Source organism: Geotrypetes seraphini, chromosome 12 (assembly GCF_902459505.1).
Source record: "Geotrypetes seraphini chromosome 12, aGeoSer1.1, whole genome shotgun sequence".
Classification (NCBI taxonomy): domain Eukaryota; kingdom Metazoa; phylum Chordata; class Amphibia; order Gymnophiona; family Dermophiidae; genus Geotrypetes; species Geotrypetes seraphini.
The window spans coordinates 92211244-92232075 of NC_047095.1; the positions used below are offsets into that span (position 1 = coordinate 92211244).

Sequence of the window (20832 nt, forward strand, 5' to 3'; positions counted from 1 at the left end):
CTCTGTAATGTATGTATCTCTGATCCAGAAAACTTTGTGTATGTATCCTTGTAACCCGTTCTGAGCTCCTGGGGAGGACGGGCTATAAAAATGAACAAATAAATAAATGAGGAGAGTAGTCTTGGTATTCTAGAGTCACAGGTATGCTCAGTATTCACAATGAAAAATAATGAAATAAGCATCTGACAGGAATTTTATGGTGAAAGGAGCTGCTCCTTGGTACACAGTATACAAATAGAGCAGAAAAAAATAATTTACATTGTCCAACTTGACACAGACAAGAGGACACGGAATGAAGCTAAGGGGGGACAGGTTCAGGACAAATATCAGGAAATTCTGCTTCACGCAGAGAGTGGTTGACACCTGGAATGCCCTCCCGGAGGAGGTTATTGCGGAATCGACGGTCCTAGGATTCAAAAGCAAACTGGAGCACATCTCCTTACGAGAGGCATAGAGGAATATGGGTGACTAAAATTACGCCTGGTATACACTGGGCAGGGCCTCCGTGTGTGCTGGACTTGATGGACTGAAGGTCTGATCCGGAGATGGCGCTTCTTATGTTCAGGTCTCAAAGGAGTTGATTGAATCCAGCAGCATAAAAGTAATAAAAATCGTATTTAATTTACCAAGTTGGGATCATAATGTTAACTGTCCACAATTTTATCTATTTACAGTTCAGTAAATCTTTCAGTCTAGTAATTAGGTAACTAACCCCCTCTTTTACTAAGGTGCGGTATGCTTTTTAGCGCACGTTAAATATTATCGCATGCTAAACGCTAACGCGTGCATGTTATCCTATGGACGTGTTAGCAGTTAGCGCACGCTATAACACTTAGCACACCTTAATAAAAGAGGGCCTGAGATTCAAAAGCCCAGTGCAGAAATGACAACATCCCCATCCCTCCACTAGGGACAAGAACTCAATGCAGTCAGTGAGAGACAAGAATGTAGGTTGTACCTGACCCTGGGGGGAAAAAATGGTGTGTGTTCAAGAAAAAAAAACTCATAACCTCCCCCACCCAAAAGCCTGTAAAAATCATAGGGAACCCCCCCATCCCCCACCCGAAAGATCACAAAACTGATTTTGGGGTAGGCAGAGTCAGAGCTCTGAACATGCAGCCTCCAATCTTTTCATCCTAAGAACTTAATAGTTTCAGATAACTTCTGAGGAACTACTGTAGGTACCTACTGTATGGGTAATTATTAATTACTGATTTAGATGATCTCCACAGATGAGATACTTGTATATCTTGAAATAAACATTCTCTTATTTCTCCATTATGCTCATCACCTTGCCTTTGCCTGGTTACTTTTCCTTCTTACATGATGCAAATGATGTCCTCCAAGATCTGTGCCCCAGATCCTCACATGCCAGATTGGCTGAAGTCCTCCTCATTGATCGATGATGCCTGAGAGGGAGAGGGCTAAGATTCATCTCTCAATACCATTAGTCTTTCCACAGACTCCAGCTCAGTCCTCCTCCTCCTTAAGAGTCTGCAGGCCAGCTGACCTGGATGTGATATGATTCTAATTCTTCAGGGGACACCGTATCTGGAGCATTACACATAAGGTCACGTCCACGATATGTTTTGGGGAAGGCAATAACATCACGAATACTCTGAGCTCCAACGATGAGACAGATCAGTCTATCCAGACCTACAGTTACAAGACAAGGTACTTTTCTAAGAGCCAAGATTGTCCTAGAAAGTTGAGTGCATGTCTGGGATACCTAATCAAGAGAGTACTGAAAAGCTGGGGATCCCCGCACTACTGTGCCCCTTCTGTCTTTCCCATCCATCCCTAGATGTGCGTGTTTGTGTTTCTCAGGTCCCAACTACCCCAGTAGGAGTCGTGCAACCAGCTAGAGATCCTTTTATCTCCTCCCTCCCTCTCAGACATGCTCCCTGAACTGGTCAATAGAATCCCAGCCTGCTTTAATGTGAGAGTGGAAGCTGTACAGTCCATGGAATGCAAGGCTAAGTGCCAAATATTAATGACAACTGGAGCCTAGGTCACCCTGCTGCCTGTGCTTCTACCTTGCTCTTTTTCTAGGCTCAGGGTTTTGGTACAAGGATGTATTTTTACCTTCAGTTCACTTACAAAATTTGGGGCTGGTAGTGATGGAATGGTATGACTGTCTTCTACAGGCTATTTTGTGTCCTAGGTGAAATAAGTTGCTGTTAACTGCCTAATTTCTAGTGGACAGTATAAGCATCTGGCATAACTGGCATCCATGTTATCCATGATCAAACTCAAGGGCTGAAGGGGGCATGTAGTACTGTCTCACACTACTCCTGCCAGTGGCACTTCTCATTGTTAAAGCAAAGAAGATCCTGTTGTGCTTACCTAAAGCGATGCCCCCATGGGGAGGTGCTCCAGACTCCAAAGCCTCCAATAGGTGGGAAAGCAGACTAGAATCCTCCTGAAAATAACAGAGCACAAGGATCAAGGAATGTGGCTGAGGATATCTGCATCTATGAGCATGTGGGAAAAGTCTTAGTAAAAATAGCATTCCTAATGTTAAAAGGAAAATCTTCCAAAAGACATATGACTTCACTGACAAATCAGTGGTAAGTATTCACCTGAGGTTCTGCCTTTATTTTGTAGAGGAAATGCTCCTATAGGTATGAACACTATCAATGCAAGAGAACAACAGGGAAACAGTGTTTCTTTAGCGTGCAAACCCCCCCCCCCCCCCCCCCCCCCAGTAAAAATGCTGAGTTTCTCTTCTTGTCTGCCTGCTAAAAACTGTTACTGGATGGTTAGAACCATTTGGCATCTCTTTGCAATACTGACAGTTAGGAAGAGGTTCTGTAAAGAGATGCATCTATAGGTCACCTCTTGATTCAGTTCCCAGCTCAAACTCCAGCAGCCCTGGCTGACTGGACAAAGGCGTGCAGAGATTTACAAAAAAAACTCCCAAGTTATTGCTATCACATGTTGCCAGATTAGGCAGCCATCTTTGATTTTCAGAAGACATCTAATCAAAGTAATAGGTTCCAAAGAAAATCAAGTTACAACAAAATCCAGAAACAGCAACATGTTACAGCAGAGAAGATGGCACCAAAAATATAAATCTTGAGAAAAATTTATTCTTAATCTTTATGTTCTAAGAACAGCTATATATAAATAGTTGCCCTTTCTGGGCACTGCTGTATAGTTTGTAATTTGTGATTAACCTGATGGTTCCCCTCCTGCTCCTTTGGAAGCTGAAAGGAGGTTTCTCCCTGTTTTATATCCACCTTTTATCCCTAACCCAAACACACTTGGTCTACAGCACAATTCTAGGCCAGGCTGGGCTTCTTCCAGAACCCAGGGCCCTGAATCCTATTCCCAAATGGCTGCAAATGCAGCATCCACCCCAAAGAGCAGAAGACCCAACATGGCAGTGCACTGTACTCACCACCTGGGCCAATGACCTCTCAGTGCTTCAGGTTCTCCTCCAAGGTCACAGGTTCCTATTCAAAATGTGGGTTGGTCTATGAACCAGAGCATGAATTCATACTCTACTTTTTACACTCATTACTATAATGGAACATTCTTTTCCTCTCTCATTACATGGAATAGATTTTTTTACATCATTTTAGAATATCCAGCAATGAGACACAGCCCAGCAAAAAAATTGTGTTTTCAGTCAGTTCTCACCTTCAGTATATTCTCAAGGACATGATGCTGCATCTCTGCTTTGTGAATTCGGATCGAGCCACCCCCTATCTCACTGCCATTCAGCACAAGGTCATAGTGCTGCCCACGTACCTGCAGAAAGTCCAACCAAAAATCTTGTTAAGGGATATATAACTAGATATTCAGCATCATGAGCTGCTGGATAAAGTAAAGCAGTGTATCTTACTTTACCCATCATTCAGTAATCCTATTTGTTTACACGAGGGTCAGGTTGCAAGCTCCACTATCCTGCTAGCACAGGGGTGTCAAAGTCCCTCCTCGAGGGCCAAAATCCACTCGGGTTTTCAGGATTTCCCCAATGAATATACATGAGATCTATTAGCATACAATGGAAGCAATGCATGCAAATAGATCTCATGCATATTCATTGGGGAAATCCTAAAAGCCCGACTGGATTGTGGCCCTTGAGGAGGGACTTTGACACCCCTGTGCTAGCACCTGAGTTATGCAACAATCTTGTGCTTCCTGACTGTATCCCAGAGTGACTGTGTGAGCAGTGGCTATGCTACAAAGATTTAGAAGCCTGTCTGGACCTTGAATAATGAAATGCATAATTTGTTACCAAGCTGTCTGCTTATGCTAAGTGACTATAGTGGACAAATCGCACAAAAATCTCCATATCATCAGAACATCATGGGTTCCTGAGGAAGAAAGTGAAAAGGAGCAACTTGTTGAGCGCCTTATTCTGCCAAGCTGCAAGAATTATTGGTATATATAACCCACTGATAAATATGTATCTCATTTATAGTTATAGGAACTAATAATTCTTTTTGATATAAATTATACCTGGTTTATTGACATGTTTTGACTCACAGAGAGCAGTGGATGGGAAATAAACTTGGATAGGAATCCAGGGATGTGTTTTAATGGCAACATAAGTAGGTGCTAGCACAGGGGTGGGCAACTCCGGTCCGCGAGGGCTGGAATCCAGTCGGGTTTTCAGGATTTCCCCAATGAATATGCATGAGATCTATTTGCATGCAATGCTTTCAATGCATATTCATTGGGGAAATCCTGAAATCCCAATTGGATTCTGGCCCTCAAGGACTGGAGTTGCCCACCCCTGTGCTAGCAGGAAGTTCGAAGAGGCCAACAGACTGCCTCTATAGTACATTACACATTGAAACTTATTAGAGTCTTGTTTAAGTCAATGCTGAGCCGTGTTCTCCTTAGGGCCTTTTAGCCTGGCGCTCCGCCCGGCTAATTTAGATGACCGCCCGGCAGGTTAGAAACAGAAAGTGGGCCGGTCTGAGCCTAGGCTGTATGTATCCCATACTGGACTTTTTACGTAAAGCGATGCGACGCACATGTATGGCCTAGAAGAAGCTGGGCGTAGCTGATTGGCTACTGGGTTAGGTATCTTGTCGGGCTGACCAATCGGCGGAAGGTGGCGCTGGAGCGTGCTGGATTTAGGTGCTCAGAGGATGGTTGCAGGTGGTGTTGCTGTAGAGTAGCGCGGGGTCGCGATGTCGCTGGGTAAAGTCGGGTGACTGCTGCTGTTACTTGGGCCCACGCAACTGAGTGAGATGGCCCGCGCAGCGTAGGCAGGAGGTGAGCACGAAACACAACTGGAGGGAAAAGGTAACAATGCAAAAGAAGCCCATCCACCCCCCCCTATGGAGAAGGGGCTTCGAGGTATGACAAGCTCTATAAACGAGAAATAGCCTTTGGAGGAATTTATGTTCAAATTTGGAAAATCTCTACCTCTCTCCCTCCCCCCCCCAAAAAAGGAAAGAAACTCAACACGTTTCTTATTGGGTTAACAATACATGTGTTCGTTCGTTTTCGGCAGTGAACACCCAATCCAGTTTTGGCCTGTGGTAAGCACTGTACTGTACTACTATACTAAATTCAAGAAGTTGTTGTACAGTATTTACTTTGTATTGGTCCTTAATTATGTGTAACGAGCTGATAGCAGCCACATTACTTTATCAGAGAAAAGAGAGATAAAGCAAAGGGGAAGAAGAAGATTGAGAAAGGTGAACTTTTTTCTGCCTCTGATAATGTGAAATATTGTAAAACAAAATGATAGTATTGCTATTAAGGTTGAATGGAGGTGTTATATTGTTTCTGCCAAATCATATCTGATTTGAGGGAGCATTATATTTTCCTTTAAAAGCTTATTCTTGTAATATAGTGCTACCCGTTGAACTGCCCATTGGCTCTTTTTACTTTCATGAAGACAACTGCAAATGGTGCCTAATACAGTTGCTCTTTCATTGACATAAGTATTATCTCTGTCTGTCGACCTATTTTCTTGGCTTGTACATGAACATAGTGATAAGTGAATTCTAGTGTTGAGGCAGAGGAAGTTGGTATCTTGTCTTACTGTATTAGGATTACAGCTGAGTGATCGTATACCCCAGGGGTGCCCAAAAAGTCTATCGCGATCGACCAGTAGATTGCAAAGACAACATGAGTCGATCGCGGAGCCCATCTCGGGCTCCGTGATAGACTCGCGTTGTCTTCCGTTCTACCTGCTTCCCGACCCTGTAAAGAGGATGCTGAAGGAGGCCGACCAACATTCCTCACTTGACGTCAATTCTGACGTCAGAGAGGAAGTTCCGGGCCAGCCAGGCAGCGATTGGCTGGCCCAGAACTTCCTCTCCGACGTTAGAATTGACGTTGGGTGGGGAACATTGGTTGGCCCAGCGCTTCAGTGTCCTCTTTACGGCAGCGGCCTGTTCCCTGATGACAACTGCGGTGGAGGCGGCCTGTTCCCCAATGGCGGCGATGGCTTGGGGGAGAGCAGGGAGACAGACAGAAAGGGGGCATGGAGAGAGAAAGACAGGGAGACAGAAAGAAAGGGGGCATGGAGAGAGAAAAACAGGGAGAGAGAAAGAAAGAAAGGGGGCATGGAGAGAGACAGACATACATACAGAAATAAAGGGGGGGCAGGGAGATAGAAAGAAAGACGGAGGAGGGCAGGGGAAGAGGAAGAAAAAGTTGGGAGAGGGAATGAGGTCTTGAGGAGAAGCAGCATACAGGAGGCTGAAAGATGGGAAGACATATTGGATGTACAGTCAGAAAAAGAAAGTGCAACCAGAGACTCATGAAATCACCAGACAACAAAGGTAGGAAAAATGATTTCATTTTCAATTTAGTGATCAAAATGTGTCCATTTTGAGAATTTTTTTCTGATGTCTATATTTTGCACGATGGCCCCCTTTTACTAAACCGCAATAGTGGTTTTTAGTGCAGGGAGCCTATGAGCATCGAGAATAGTGCAGGACATTCAGCGCAGCTCCCTGCACTAAAAACCGCTATTGCGGTTTAGTAAAAAGGGAGGAGTATATTTGTCTATTTTTTGTATAGTTGTTACTGAAGTGACATTGCATAAAGTCAGCTGCCTTGACCTCTTTGAAAACCCGTGGAATATAAATGATAATTAACATTTTCTCTACGTACAGTGTGCTTTATGTTTTTTAAATTTTTATTGTTAGTAGATCATTTTGACTTGGTCATTTTAAAAGTAGCTCGCGAGCCCAAAAAGTGTGGGCACCCCTGGTATATCCTATAACAAGCAGCATTCAAAGTAACAATTTTTTGTTACTGCATTCTTTTGCTGTTTTTTTTTTGTTTAATGCATTTTGTCTTGCAACTCCCCTTTTTCTTTTTTTAAAGATCAAATGTGTTCCCTTTATTTTTAAATTGACCACACCACCTATTTACCTAAATGACTTGTCCAAAGGCTAGTATAAATTAAGTCATCATGTAGTAGGTATGCTTTGCTTGATTTGGTATGATTCTAAGGCCAGATCAGCAGAACAGCATGAATAACAGTCTTCAATATCAGGTCTTGCGATTGTTATGTAGCGGTTTTTTCAAATTTACATCTACTGTCTTTATATTTTGCACAGTATTAGGGGACGTGTCACTGTTTCTGTGGTGTTGCATTGTATGCAGAGTCTGTTTTCTTGGTTCAGTTTAACTTTTGTCTACATATTTCTATTTTTAGTTTGTGGTTATTCCATATTGGGCGAGGGTGTATCTGTCTGTGTATATGAAAAGGATATGGCTTTCTGTTAGCATCGACTACAGGATCAATTGACTGTGTAGGATCTGGTTTGTTTAGTTTTACAATGCGTGTGTTGATGTTCTAGTGCTCACTGCTGTGTTTAAGATGTTGCCTTTTCCTAGGTGTACCCTTGTTGTGTGACTCATGGATTATTACTAAAAATATATTTTTTATATAGAGGAGGGGGTTGTTAAAAAATGATCAGCACTGGCTATCATATATACTAGGGACACCACTGGATTTAATGACCTTATTCTAACTTTGCTGTTGACGTAGGTGTTGTACCCCCCCCACACACACACAATAAAGAATTAAATTAAGGTTGTATTATCATTAAGCAGCTTTCAAATGACATTATAAGCAAATAAAAATAAAATAGTTTTAATACATTGCTAATTATTACCTGCATCTTTACCTAAACTGTTTTGCCCTAGCTCTCACTTTGATCTTTATCTGCTACTTTTTTATTTTGCTGTAGTGCAATCACACAGGTCTCCTTCAAGACTCAGTAACACCTCTCCATAAATTATGTGGAAGAGGTCTAAAAGTGGGGATCGCATCTATTTCATATCCTCAGTGAGACCTCAGCAAGGAACCTAGTGATCAAAACATTATTAGAGGTTATTAGAGCCGTTTCTTGTATGACTGAATGAACTATATTTATCTTTTTTTTTTTAGTTGTTTAAATTCATGCAAAAATAAATGGCTAGATTGAACCTAATGACTTCATTAACGCATTTCCCTTTTTTAAACCTCTATACCATTTGAAAGAGGGCGAATATCTAATTATTCATGTCTAGAATTGGATACTTCTTAAATTTAGTAAAAATATTCTGGCACAAGTGTCAAACCTTAAAAAAGGAACTCATATTGAGCATTGGAAAATAATAATAATTAACTAATAAAAATAGTACACATTTAATTTTCCCAATCAACAAATTTCCACATCCCGCCCCACCCCACCCGGCTACTTTTTCATGCCACCCGGCTAGAAAAAATTTCTGGGGAGAACACTGGCTGAGGACTCTATTCCCTATTATTTATTGGTTCATCTGGCCCTATCTGGAGTTAGCCATTTTATTAGTATTGGGAGGTTTAATTTTATTTATACTGGACAGCAGCCGATTCCCTAATTTAAAATTGTTTAGTGCAATGTATTGTTTATGCTTGTTTTAGATCTTGGTTCTGATCAGAATCTTAGGTTTTTATATGTTGATTCCTTTGGATTAAATTTTGTCAAGAAAAGAAAAAATTAAGCAGGATGACTTGTGTGCTACCTCTCTTAGCACTAAGGGTCTTATCTCTTGTCTGTATTGTTATTTGGCCTCTTCCCCTTACATAGGGGTAATTGGGAACAGGAGATGGGGTGGTTTTAGGGGACAAAGCATGAACAGCGATCGAACAGGACTTGTTGAAATCCTCTGTGGCAGTGACTTTCAAGGAAAATGCCATTAAATTGGTTTATAGATGGTATCACACCTTGGACCGCCACAGGGCTTGCAGGGCTGGGTCCCTGTAGATCTGCAAATGCCTTTCCAAGACCCTCAACAATAACCTGGTAAACTCGAGGCCCCATTTCCAGTGTAAGACCTTGACTTTCTTGCACCCTGAGCCCCACCTGAAACGGCCCTCATTCCTGCAGCACAGCATAGTGGTCCCAACATGGCTGCAGTTCCCGCAAGATTTAACACAGCTGCAGCTGGCACTGTCAAAATTCAAGCACTGCAACTTCTCTATTGCATTTGAACAGTAGGAGCCAGTAACACTACTGATTTGCCGATCCCTATATGCCCCACAGTGCCTGCTTCTCAGAAGACAAACTAACTAAAGCTAATGTAAATTAATATTTTTTTTTTAATTGCAAAGGTACTCCTGGAAAGGGTGTTGTGAGGTGAAAGGCACCCATCCCTCCTGGCAGAAACCCCATGAAACTATGGCTAGCTAGCTATACCAAGTGAGAGCCTGTTGGCTGAGGCTCAGAGTTATGGCAGGCATGAGATCCTCCAGGCTCCACCAGGGAAAGGTCCATGGACAAAGTACCAAACCATAGACTGCACCCTTGGGAGAAACCCTTCTTCAAAAGTTCCTGCTGTACCAGTTTAACCTGTACCATCTTCTGGAGGCAGAGAAATATTGACAAATTCTAGGCTGCACCATTCCTTATAATGGTGATATCAATGGAAAGTTCATATTCTCTGCCTTCATCTTCTGGTAAGGTCGCATAACCAACTGGTCCAGACAGGTCTAGCAGGATGAAAAGGAAACTTCATTTACTATTTCAGGATTTTTCCGGAAGTTCCAAGAAGCATTCATGTTACTTACCTTTCTGGGTTCAATATAGAGGAGACCAGTGTCATCAGGGTGGGGGGCAGTAAATGGGTGGTGAGCAGATTCCAGCTCTTCCCAGTTATCTTCTCGAGGAAGGAAAAGAGGAAAGTCCACAACCCAGAGGAAGTGAAATGCTGCAGGATCACGTAGCACCAATCCATGTGATTCTAAGAGGTTGGCACATTCCAGTCGAAGCATCCCCAAAACGGAACACTGCCAGAAAGAGAAGCAGAAAAAGTCTAAGAGCATACAGAGATGTAGTTTATTTGTATTTCAGCAAAGCCTCTGACATGGTTCCTCATAAATAAACTCAGCGGACTGAAGTGAGGACCCAAAGTGATGAACTGGATTTGAAACTGGTTGACTGACAAATGACAGAGGGTGAAGGTAAATAGAATTCACTCTAAGGCAAGAAAGATGATCAGTTATGGAATACTTTGCCTTCTTTTCTCTGAGGAAAACGAAATCTTGATAGATTCAAGAGCTCCCGGAAGTCCTTCCTATACAAAGATGCCTTTGAAAATTAAATCTTCAATTGAATAACATCTTTTTCTAAAGAAATATAAATTACAGGAGGCTCCAGACATTTCCCTGTTAACCCAACTTGTATTTCCCATACCTGTTCTTTCCTATAATTATTGTAGCTCTACCCCTGACCCTTTTGTATCATGTTGGTCCTTATTTGATTTTGTCTATGTTCTTAATTTGTAATATTATATCCCTGTTTTTAAAATGTACACCGCTTAAAAGTATTATAAGCGATATTATCAAATTTTAAATAAACCTGAAACCTGATCAGTAACGGGGCCAATTCTATTCAATATCTTTGTAAATGATATTGCTGAAAAGTTAGAAGGAAAAGTTTTCCTTTTTGCAGATGGCAAAGATTTGCAACAGACTACGCACCCTGGAGGCATTTGACAATATGAGAAGGGATCTACAAAAATTGGAAGAATGGTCTATTGTTTGGCGGTTAAAATTGAAAGTGAAGAAGTGCAAATTGATACCTTGAGAAGCACAAACTAAAAGGAGCTGTATGTGCTGACGGGTGGGAGACTGATATGCATGGACCGGGAGAGGATCCTGAGGATGATAATGTTTGAGTATCTCAAGGCATTGAAACAATATGACAAAGTGGTAGTCAGAGCCAGAAAGATGCTAGGCTGCATAGAAAGAGGCATAACAGGAAGAAGAAAAAAGTCTCTGGTTAGGCCCTATTCGGAATATTGTGTTAACTTTTGGAGGACATCTTTCTTGAAAAAAAATTCAAATTCAGCCCCCCTCTCACTGGTAGTGGCAGTGCTTTCTTGGAGCCAGTAAAAAGCTTATCCCTGGCTTTTACTGGGGAGCTGACTCTTTTGAGCCTTCTGCTGCCTTGGATGGGAGTAAGAACTCTATGCAGACTGGGAAGAATGCTAGGCAGGGGAGCCTTTGAGATTAGTAGGATCACCTTGTGGCCTCTGCCCTAAAACATCCCAGCAGTGGGAGTGGGCCAGGAAAGCAACTTCATGCTATCAGCATGGTTGTTGTTTTTTTTTTTTTTTATGAGATCTGTGACCTCCTCCATTTTGTCACCAAAAAAGGTTACCTCCCTGGCAAGGGATGTCTGCCTGCCATTCCCTCCTAAACCACTCATTCTAGCCAGGCAGGTCTGTATAAATCCATACCTATAATGGAGGCCTGAAAGACATATCAAAAATATCATAGGCTGCCCATGTCATGTGCTTTTGACACATGGCATGGAATTGGTCCAGAGGAGTATGAGGACAGACTTAAAGATCTCAATCTGTATTCTTTGGAGGAAAGGTGGGAGAGGGGAGATATGATAGAGACGTTTAAATACTTACATAATATAAATATGCATGAGTCGAGTCTCTTTCATTTGAAAGGAAACTCTGGAATGAGAAGGCATAGGATGAAGTTAAGAGGTGATAGGCTCTTCTTGCAGCAGCGACTTCCTGTTCCCGCCTAGGTGGGCAGCTGCTACATGAAGAGTTCCGGGGCAAGCCGAGGTTAGAAGTCTCATCTGGTGGATTCAGCACTGCGGCTGCCATAACATTTAAAACAATAGCAACACGGGGGAGAGTGGGGGGCAGGTGTGGGGAAGTCTGGAGCAGCAGGGTTGGTGTTAGGAGGGGTGGTACGAACAGGGCAGCTATACGTGCTGTTCCGTCGCCTTCAACATAGACAATGAAACACAGCCTGCGGCCTCCCTCCCCGTGTTCCTTGTGCTGTGTTCCACCCCCCAATGATGCAACTTCCTTTTTCAGCACAAGGGACGCAGGGAGGGAGGCCGCAGGCTGTGTTTCAGAATCGCTGCAGTAGCCGGCATTCCCCTGTAGTAAAAACGTGAGCGGAGGTGAAGGGGGAGGACATGCCGGGCCAGGAAGCCCCCAGGACTGGTTGTTGGTTTATTTTTTTTTAGTAGAATGAGTTGGAAAGACGTGCCAGGTGGGGAGTAAGGGGAAGGACCTATAGGGCCAGAAGCATGGGGAACTAGTGGCCAATGGTCTGGAGGAATAGAAAAAGAGAGTAGTTGGATGTGGGGTGCTGTGAAATAAAGGGGAATGAGATACTTGAAGGGAAGACGGAAAGAGAAAGGCAGAGATGGTGGACTTGGGGGTGGTGTGGAGGAGGATAGTTGGAAAGGGAGAGGATATGGCATGGGAGGGCAGGTGGGAAGGCAGGGAAGAACAGATGTTGCTCAGACTGGGAGGTGGTTGGGAAGGACAGATGCTGCACAGGCTGGGGGGAGACAGGGAAGGACAGATGTTGCATGGTTGGAAGGATAGATTCTGCACTGGCTGGAGGGAGGTTGGGAAGGACAGAGGATGCATGGATGGGGTGCTGGGAAGTGAGGGAAAGAGAGATGCTGCCAATGGGGGAGGGAATAGAAAAATAAAATTGTTGTGCATAGGTGCATGGAGTGGGAAGGAAAGAGATGGGTCTTGGGTGGAGTCTGGGAAGAGATTTTGGGCCCCCCCAACAAAAAAGCGTTCCACTGCCTATGGTATATCCACTGATTTCTACAGGCATATACATGTACAAAGTTACTTCAGTCTTACAGCAGATATAACTATGTTTGGGAAAGATTATTTGATAAAGCTACATAAGCAAATTGAAACTGGCAAGATACACAGGTGTGTGCATGTTGTGTTTCTTTTATAAAAACCACAATACACAAACCTATGAGGCTTGCCTGTTTAGGCACCTTGCTACACAATTTCTGTTCCATGTTTCTAAGGTAATGGGTATGAATCTTTCCTCAGTGGTTCTACACTTTTTCTGTGAGAAGTACACTGGTGATTACATACAGATATATATTTTTATATGTATTTTTGCCTCTCTAATGCTGCACATTATTGTAAACAGTTCCTAGAAGAATAATTAGCAAGCTTCTAAATTAAACATTTTTCCTACCACTGCCTCATGTGTCCCCGCAGCCAACAAAAGCATGTCATTTGTTTCAGCTCCCAGTTCTCTTGCAAGTTCCAGCTGCTGCTCCTCACTCAAGAATTTCCTCAGATGAGATTTCCAAGTACCGTCAGAATTCAAAATCAAAGATATCACTTCCTGTTACATAAGAACATAAGCATACAAACATAAATATTGCCATACTAGGACAGAGTAGACTTGAAGGTGACAATAGATATCCACATAATAGCAGGAAACATGCAATGGATTCTTGTATGAAATATAGCAGAGGTCAAAGGATCCAGTGTTCCCTCTAAACCAGTGGTCTCAAACTCAAACCCTTTGCAGGGCCACATTTTGGATTTGTAGGTACTTGGAGGGCCTCAGAAAAAATAATTGTCTTATTAAAGAAATGACAATTTGGCATGAGGTAAAACTCTTTATAGTTTATAAATCTTTCCTGTTGGCTAAGTCTTAATAATAAGCATCAACGCAGGTGCCATAAAGCGGTAAAAGGGGCCAAAAGAGACTACAAGGAAAAAATAGCCAAGGAGGCAAAAAACTTCAAGCCATTCTTTCGATATATTAAGGGGAAATGACCCGCAAAGGAAGCGGTGGGACCGTTGGATGATCACGGAACAGAGGGAGTGCTAAAGGAGGACAAAGCCATCACTGATAAACTGAACACATTTTTTGCGTCTGTGTTTACCAAAGAGGATATGCACAACATACCGGAACCCAACAGACTATATGCTGGAGGTGATGACAAGGTTGACGGTCAGTCTAGAAGAAGTATGCAGGCAGATTGATAGGCTTAAGAGTGACAAATCCCCGGGCCCAGATGGCATCCATCCAAGGGTCATTAAGGAACTGAAAGGGACTATAGCTGAACTGTTTCAACTAACAGCTAATCTGTTGATCAAATCGGGAAAGATTCCGGAAGACTGGAAGGTAGCGAATGTTACGCCAATCTTCAAAAAAGGTTTGAGGGGCAATCCAGGAAACTATAGAGCGGTGAGTCTGACCTCGGTACCGGGAAAGATGGTAGAGGCGCTGATAAAAGACCGCATCATTGATCACCTTGAAGGACACAATCTGATGAGGACCAGTCAGCATGGATTCAGCAAAGGACGATCTTGCTTGACGAACTTGCTGCACTTCTTCGAGGAAGTCAACAGGCAGATAGACAAGGGTGACCCAGTCAACATTATATATCCGGATTTTCAGAAGGTGTTCGACAAGGTTCCGCATGACCGACTTCTTCGAAAAATTGAGAGCCATGGAATTGTGGGTGAAATACTCACGTAGATTAAAAACTGGCTAGCGGATAGGAAACAGAGAGAGGGGGTAAATGGACAATACTCGGACTGGAAGAATGTCACCAGTGGGGTGTCGCAGGGCTCAGTGCTTGCACCCGTGCTCTTCAAAATATTCATAAATGATCTGGAAATGGGTACAACGAGTGAGATGATTAAATTTGCAGACAATACGAAGTTATTCAAAGTAGTGAAGACGCAGGGGAATTGTGAAGATCTGCAACGCGACATAACCATACTCGAGAAATGGGCAGCAACATGGCAAATGAGGTTCAACGTGAATAAGTGTAAGGTAATGCATGGCGGTATCAAAAATCCCATACATGAATACAAGATGTCCAGGGCGGTACTTGGAGAGACCCCCCCCAGGAAAGGGACTTGGGAGTACTGGTCGACAAGTAAATGAAGCTGTCTGCACAATGTGCAGCGGCAGCGAAAAGGGCAAATAGAATGATTAAGAGGGGAATCACGAACAGATCAGAGAAAGTTATCATGCCGCTGTACTGGGCCATGGTACGCCCTCACCTGGAATATTGCGTACAGCATTGGTCACCGTACATGAAGAAGGACATGGTACTACTCGAAAGGGTCCACAGAAGAGCGACTAAAATGGTTAAGGGGTTGGAGGAGTTGCCCTACAGTGAGAGACTAGAGAAGCTGGGCCTATTCTCCCTTGAAAAGAGGAGATTGAAAGGGGACATAATCGAAACATTCAAGATAATGAAGGGAATAGACTTAATAGATAAAGACAGGTTGTTCACCCTCTCCAAGGTAGAGAGAATGACAAGGCACTCTCTAAAGATAAAAAGGGGATAGATTCCGTACAAACGTAAGGAAGTTCTTCTTCACCAAGAGAGTGATAGAGAACTGGAATGCTCTTTCAGAGTCTGTTATAAGGGAAAATACCCTCCAGGGATTCAAGACAAGATTGGACAAGTTCCTGCTGAACCAGAATGCATGCAGGTAGGGCTGGTCTCGGTTAGGGCACAGGTCTTTGACCTCGAGGCTGCCGTGTGAGCGGACTGCTAGGCGCGATGGACCACTAGTCTGATCCAGCAGTGGCAATTCTTATGTTCTTATGTAATATTGTAATTTATAGCTAAAGAGACATGTGATCAAGAAACTGTTTTATTTTACTTTTGTGATTATGATAAACATACTGAGGGCCTCAAAATAGTACCTGGTGGGCTGCGAGTTTGAGACCACTGCTCTAAACCATGCATGCACATGGGTCAGAAAGGAAGTGCACATGCCTAACAACTGTGCGCATGATTTTTTTTTTTTTTTGTAAAAATAGGCTGTGCTTCACATGTTCAGCAACTTGCGTTCAAAGGGGCTCATTTTCAAAGTATAAAGACGTCCAAACAAATGGCATAAACTGGTACTTGGATGTCTTAATCGCCAGGATTTGGACATTTTTGTGGTCGAAAATGGCAGAAAAGTTAGGCATCCTAAGGTTGGATGTTCTAATGGCCAATATGTCTAAGTAGACAATTTTTGAAAAGAGAAAAAAAATTGGCTATCTAGCAGTTTTGAAAATGAACGTTTCTCTGCCCCGACTTTTGGATGTCTTGTGGGAAATATCCAAACTCAGACTTGTACGCGCTATCGAAAATGGCCCTCAAAATGTTTTTCTTGTACAACTACACCAGCAAAAATTGAACTTGAGTCAATAGTTCATAACAATTGAAGGTGCTGAAACGATCATATTTATTTATTCAATTTTCTATACTGTTCTCCCAAGGAGGTTCAGATCGGTTTACATGAATTTATTCAGGCACTCAAGCATTTTTCCCTGTCTGTCCTGACAGGCTCACAGTCTATCTAATGTACCTGGGGCAATGGGGGGATTATGTGACTTGCCCAGGTCACAAGGACCAGCATGGGTTTGAACCCAAAACCTCAAGGTGCTTGTACGTGGTGAGCGTGTTGTCGGGGCAGTGGCTGACTTAGGAGAGGAGAGAGGTGAAGCCGTGCGCATGCTCATTCAGGATGGTGGCTGGCTTAGATGGGAGCTGGGAGGCGCTGATGGACAGCAGAGGCATCGGCCGAAGCGGGAGGGCAGCCGCACGGGGACCCCGAGGGAAGGAAGGCACCACTTTGGAATCGCTGCAGCACCCGCAGGCAGGTACTCACCCCTGGGCCACCATTGCAAACTTTGGTTGTGGAACGAATCTTCTGAGTTTGCATTAAGGCCTATGGGGAACTTTGCTTTGATAAACGAGCGTTTTGGATTACGAGCATGATCCTGGAACGGATTATGCTCGTAAACCAAGGTACCACTGTACTATACTTTATCTATCAGACTTTTTAATGCGGATTCACAGACCCATCGCTATGTCGGTTAGTACCACAGGTCACACTATTTATAGGTAGCTTCACTATTGTCACACACTATTGGCACATTTCCATGAACAGCACACTTGTTTTGGTAATATATACACAACATTGATTTTACTACATTTTTACAATAGGACCCCTGAGGAAGAAGCATTTTATGAAACATGGATCGTGTCAGGTCCTGGTTTATTACCTTATGTTGACCATATTCTTTGGATACAAACTGCTTACTTGTCTTTTTGTACATCATCTCTGCAGTTCTCTTTTTTGTTTGCTGTTTTGACATATTACTGCAGTTCTTTTGGATTCTTTTTTCTCGTATTTACTTTACAAGCCAAGCCAACAATTACAATCTGAGTTAGCTAAGTGACTATCTATCCAAGGGATATGCGAGGCCTACAATGCCTACTTTACTACTATGCTGCGGCCTTTCTATAGTGGGTCCATTATTACGGAATGCACTTCCAGGAATTTCATGGCTATGAAGTAGTAAAACAAAATGTTAAGAGACTTTTAAAAATACCTTTTTTTGTACCAGCATTTTATGCAGTGTAGCTATCTTTCTATGGGTGGAAAGTTTATTAAAAGTTTTCAGTGTTGGGAGATTGTGTTATATTGATTGTAATCCACCTAGGTTATAGGGGTCTGTAAGTTTTTAAAATAAATAAATCAAATCAAATCCAGATACACCATATCAACCAGCTCACTTTTATTCACTTCAGAAGTTGGTGAGGCAAGATTTCCCTTGACTAAATCCATGTTGGCTTTGTCTCATTAATCCATGCATATGTATATGCTCAGCAATTTTGTTCTTTATAACAGTCTCTATCATTTTGCCCTGTACCGACAACAGACAAGGGGAGAATCACAGGTATCTAGGACGACAGCAGAGTGCTGCTAAACCTAGCCAAAGTGGACTCACAGAAATTTCCAGAAACCACCACACATGTATGAGATAAGTTAATAGCACTTTGGGGCTGATTCAGAACGCTACTGTGGGCAGCAGTGGGCAGTTAATGAAGGATAGATGCACACACTAGCTGGCAGACGATGCAGAAACAGGTCGGTGCAGTAGTTTGCATGTTAGAGCTCAATTTACGGTACATATCAAAATAAATATAAAACAGGCTATTAGCTTTTCTGACACAATGCAGAGAAATTTTTAAGCAAGCACAACACGAAAAAATACTGCCAGGTTTGAGGTCATATAAGAAAGATTGGCTCGATCTCTACATCAGAGTCAAAAAAGCTAATAAGCCCCCACCCGGATTCCCAATCACTCCCCTTTTCTGTATCAGCTCCAATCCCTGGTAGTCTAGTGGCCCCTTCCCTCCCTTCTCCCAACCTAAATCTCTGACCCCCAATGTTAAAAGAAATTCCTGGTGTCTAGTGGCATTCCCCATCCCTGAGTAGAATTGAACAACTAAGTCTCCTAACTTAAAACACCCCGCTCCCTACTCAAAAAAATTCCCTGGTGTCTTATTGGTAAGTCACATCCCACCGGATCCCCATCTAGGGCATACCTGAAAAAAGGCAGGAGCAATGCCCACATGCTCCTGCCTCTGTTGCCATCTTGGAAAATGGAAGCAGATGACTCTTTGTCAAGTTCATCCTGGGAATCAATGATTGAGGTCAGTCTACCAATAAAGGAAGAAATGCTCTTATTTGGCAGACCAACCCCGATTGTGCATCCCTAGATGCACCGAGCAGTATAAAACACTGCTAAACTACCAAGGATTAAATGGACTGGGGCAGAAAGTTGGGTCAGGGTGCAGACCTGGCAGCTTTCTTTTTTTTATTTTAATATCATCCTTCCTGTTAATGTGTGAGCCAATCACAGCTCACTTACTGACAGGAAGGGGGACATTTAATGAATTATGGATTACTGCTGTGATTTTAATTTGCATGTTCACTGCTTGAACTTATTGTATAGCTGCATAATTTTTTCAAATCATTAATAATTTCACAATAGAAGTTGTGTGCTGAGCTGGCTCTTACCATATGGCTTTCTGCATCAGCCCCTGTGTACTACTAACATCTTTCCAACTTTGTTGAAAGACCAGGAGTAGAAGAGTGACCTAATGGTTAGAGCAGCATCCTGAGAAACAGGGAAGCCCAGCTCAAATCCCATTGCAGCTCGGGAAAGTCACTTAACCCTCCATTGCCTCAGGTATAAACAAGATTAAGTCTTCCGGTAACAGGAAAATAACTGCTGAACCTGAAAGTAACTCATGTTACACTAAACTGACAAAAAGCATCAACTAATCCCAAATCCCTCTCTCCCTCCAGTGCTGTATCATTTCCACAGCTGCTCACTCTACCTTCCAAACCAGACTTAACTCCATTCGAAGAGACTAGCAGCTTAACACTCTTTACCTGGTTAAACTGGCTTCTTGCAAGTATTTGTAGGGAAAGCAGGTCTTTCTTTGTCAGGTACTTCTGTGAAAGGAAGAAACAAGCAATAAAAGAAGGTGGAGGCATTTTACAGCATGTTCCAAGATGTCAACAGTAGGAGCCAATGTGTGTGCTACTGTATACTGGAGCATCCTCAGATTTTATATGACCTACCTAAAGTACCACACTTCATGTCCCAAGCGGCACCATGGACAATACTATAGTAGACTAGAGACTAATACTATAGTAGGCCCCATACTTTTGTGAGCCCCTATCCTGGACTCTAGTTACTTCTTTTCTTCCTCCTCCATGAGATTTTCCCTGCCCCACTAAGGATCTTAGAACATAAGAATTGCCGCTGCTGGGTCAGACCAGTGGTCCATCGTGTCCAGCAGTCCGCTCATGCAGCAGCCCTTAAGTCAAAGACCAGTGCCCTAACTGCGACTAGCCTTACCTGCGTATCTTCTGGTTCAGCAGGAACTTGTCTAACTTTGTCTTGAATCCCTTGCCAACTCAACCTATGTACCAGGTGAGGCACTGACCCAGGATGCTGGTGATAGAGGGCACCAAAATCCCAGTCTGGCATCTATCCCTTTTAGAGTCTGAAGGTAGACTAGACTGGGATTTTTGAATCCTCTATTATTGCCTCACCTAGATCATAGGTTGAGCTGGCCCTTTTCAGAGGTGGCATTTGGATATAAAATGACTGTCACCAAGAGGTATTCACCATAATCATCATAAGTCAAGCTATTTCATGCCTTAATCTTTATTTATACAAATTTCTTATGTCTATAAAATCTTCAAGGACTACAAACTATTCAACAGAGAGTTCCAACTTCTCATATAAACTATATATTCCTCTTAGGAATTATATACTCTTCTTTCACTGTCAGCTAGGGGAATTCTAACCTGATATGAAATCGTTTTTTACTCAAAGTTGTACAAAGGATCATCCTCTTGGAGATGCCCACAGTGCCATGCCAATCTGCTTTGCTTTTCAGATATGCTGGTGAGATATCTTTGAATACCAGTATTTTATAAAGGCAACATAAGTACGTACATGTTTTTATAATGTTGGCCCTAGAATTATCCTTAATAGAGCACACAATTTACACCCGCTTCAAAGGTGCAAGTATAAACACATTTTAAAATAAAATCTGCATGAACATCGCACCTCCACACCAATTCAACAGTGCAATTTTATAACAGCCATTTGCCAGATGTAAAACACGCTTAGTCTGTGGAAAATGCCTAGAAAATGAAACATACACACACAATGGCAGATTAAAGGACAAATAGCCCATCGAGTTTAATCATCCACTATCTCCTCCCCTACCT

The 20832-nt window shown here is 42.8% G+C and overlaps 1 protein-coding gene across 11 annotated transcripts in view; it reads right to left on the minus strand.

Annotated features, from left to right (window-relative positions):
• Positions 1-596: 596 nt before the first annotated feature.
• The window catches only part of DARS2 (aspartyl-tRNA synthetase 2, mitochondrial), a 102779-nt gene continuing 82543 nt past the window's right edge, over positions 597-20832 (minus strand). For all 11 annotated transcript variants that reach the window (XM_033917005.1, XM_033917006.1, XM_033917007.1 and 8 more), the window contains 6 exons: positions 19477-19539; positions 13451-13603; positions 10025-10243; positions 3646-3756; positions 2347-2422; positions 597-1656 (listed from right to left, as the gene is read on the minus strand). In XM_033917005.1, coding sequence (XP_033772896.1) covers positions 1487-1656; positions 2347-2422; positions 3646-3756; positions 10025-10243; positions 13451-13603; positions 19477-19539 — 792 coding nt within the window. In that variant the 3' untranslated portion in view covers positions 597-1486. The remainder of the gene's footprint in view (positions 1657-2346; positions 2423-3645; positions 3757-10024; positions 10244-13450; positions 13604-19476; positions 19540-20832) is intronic.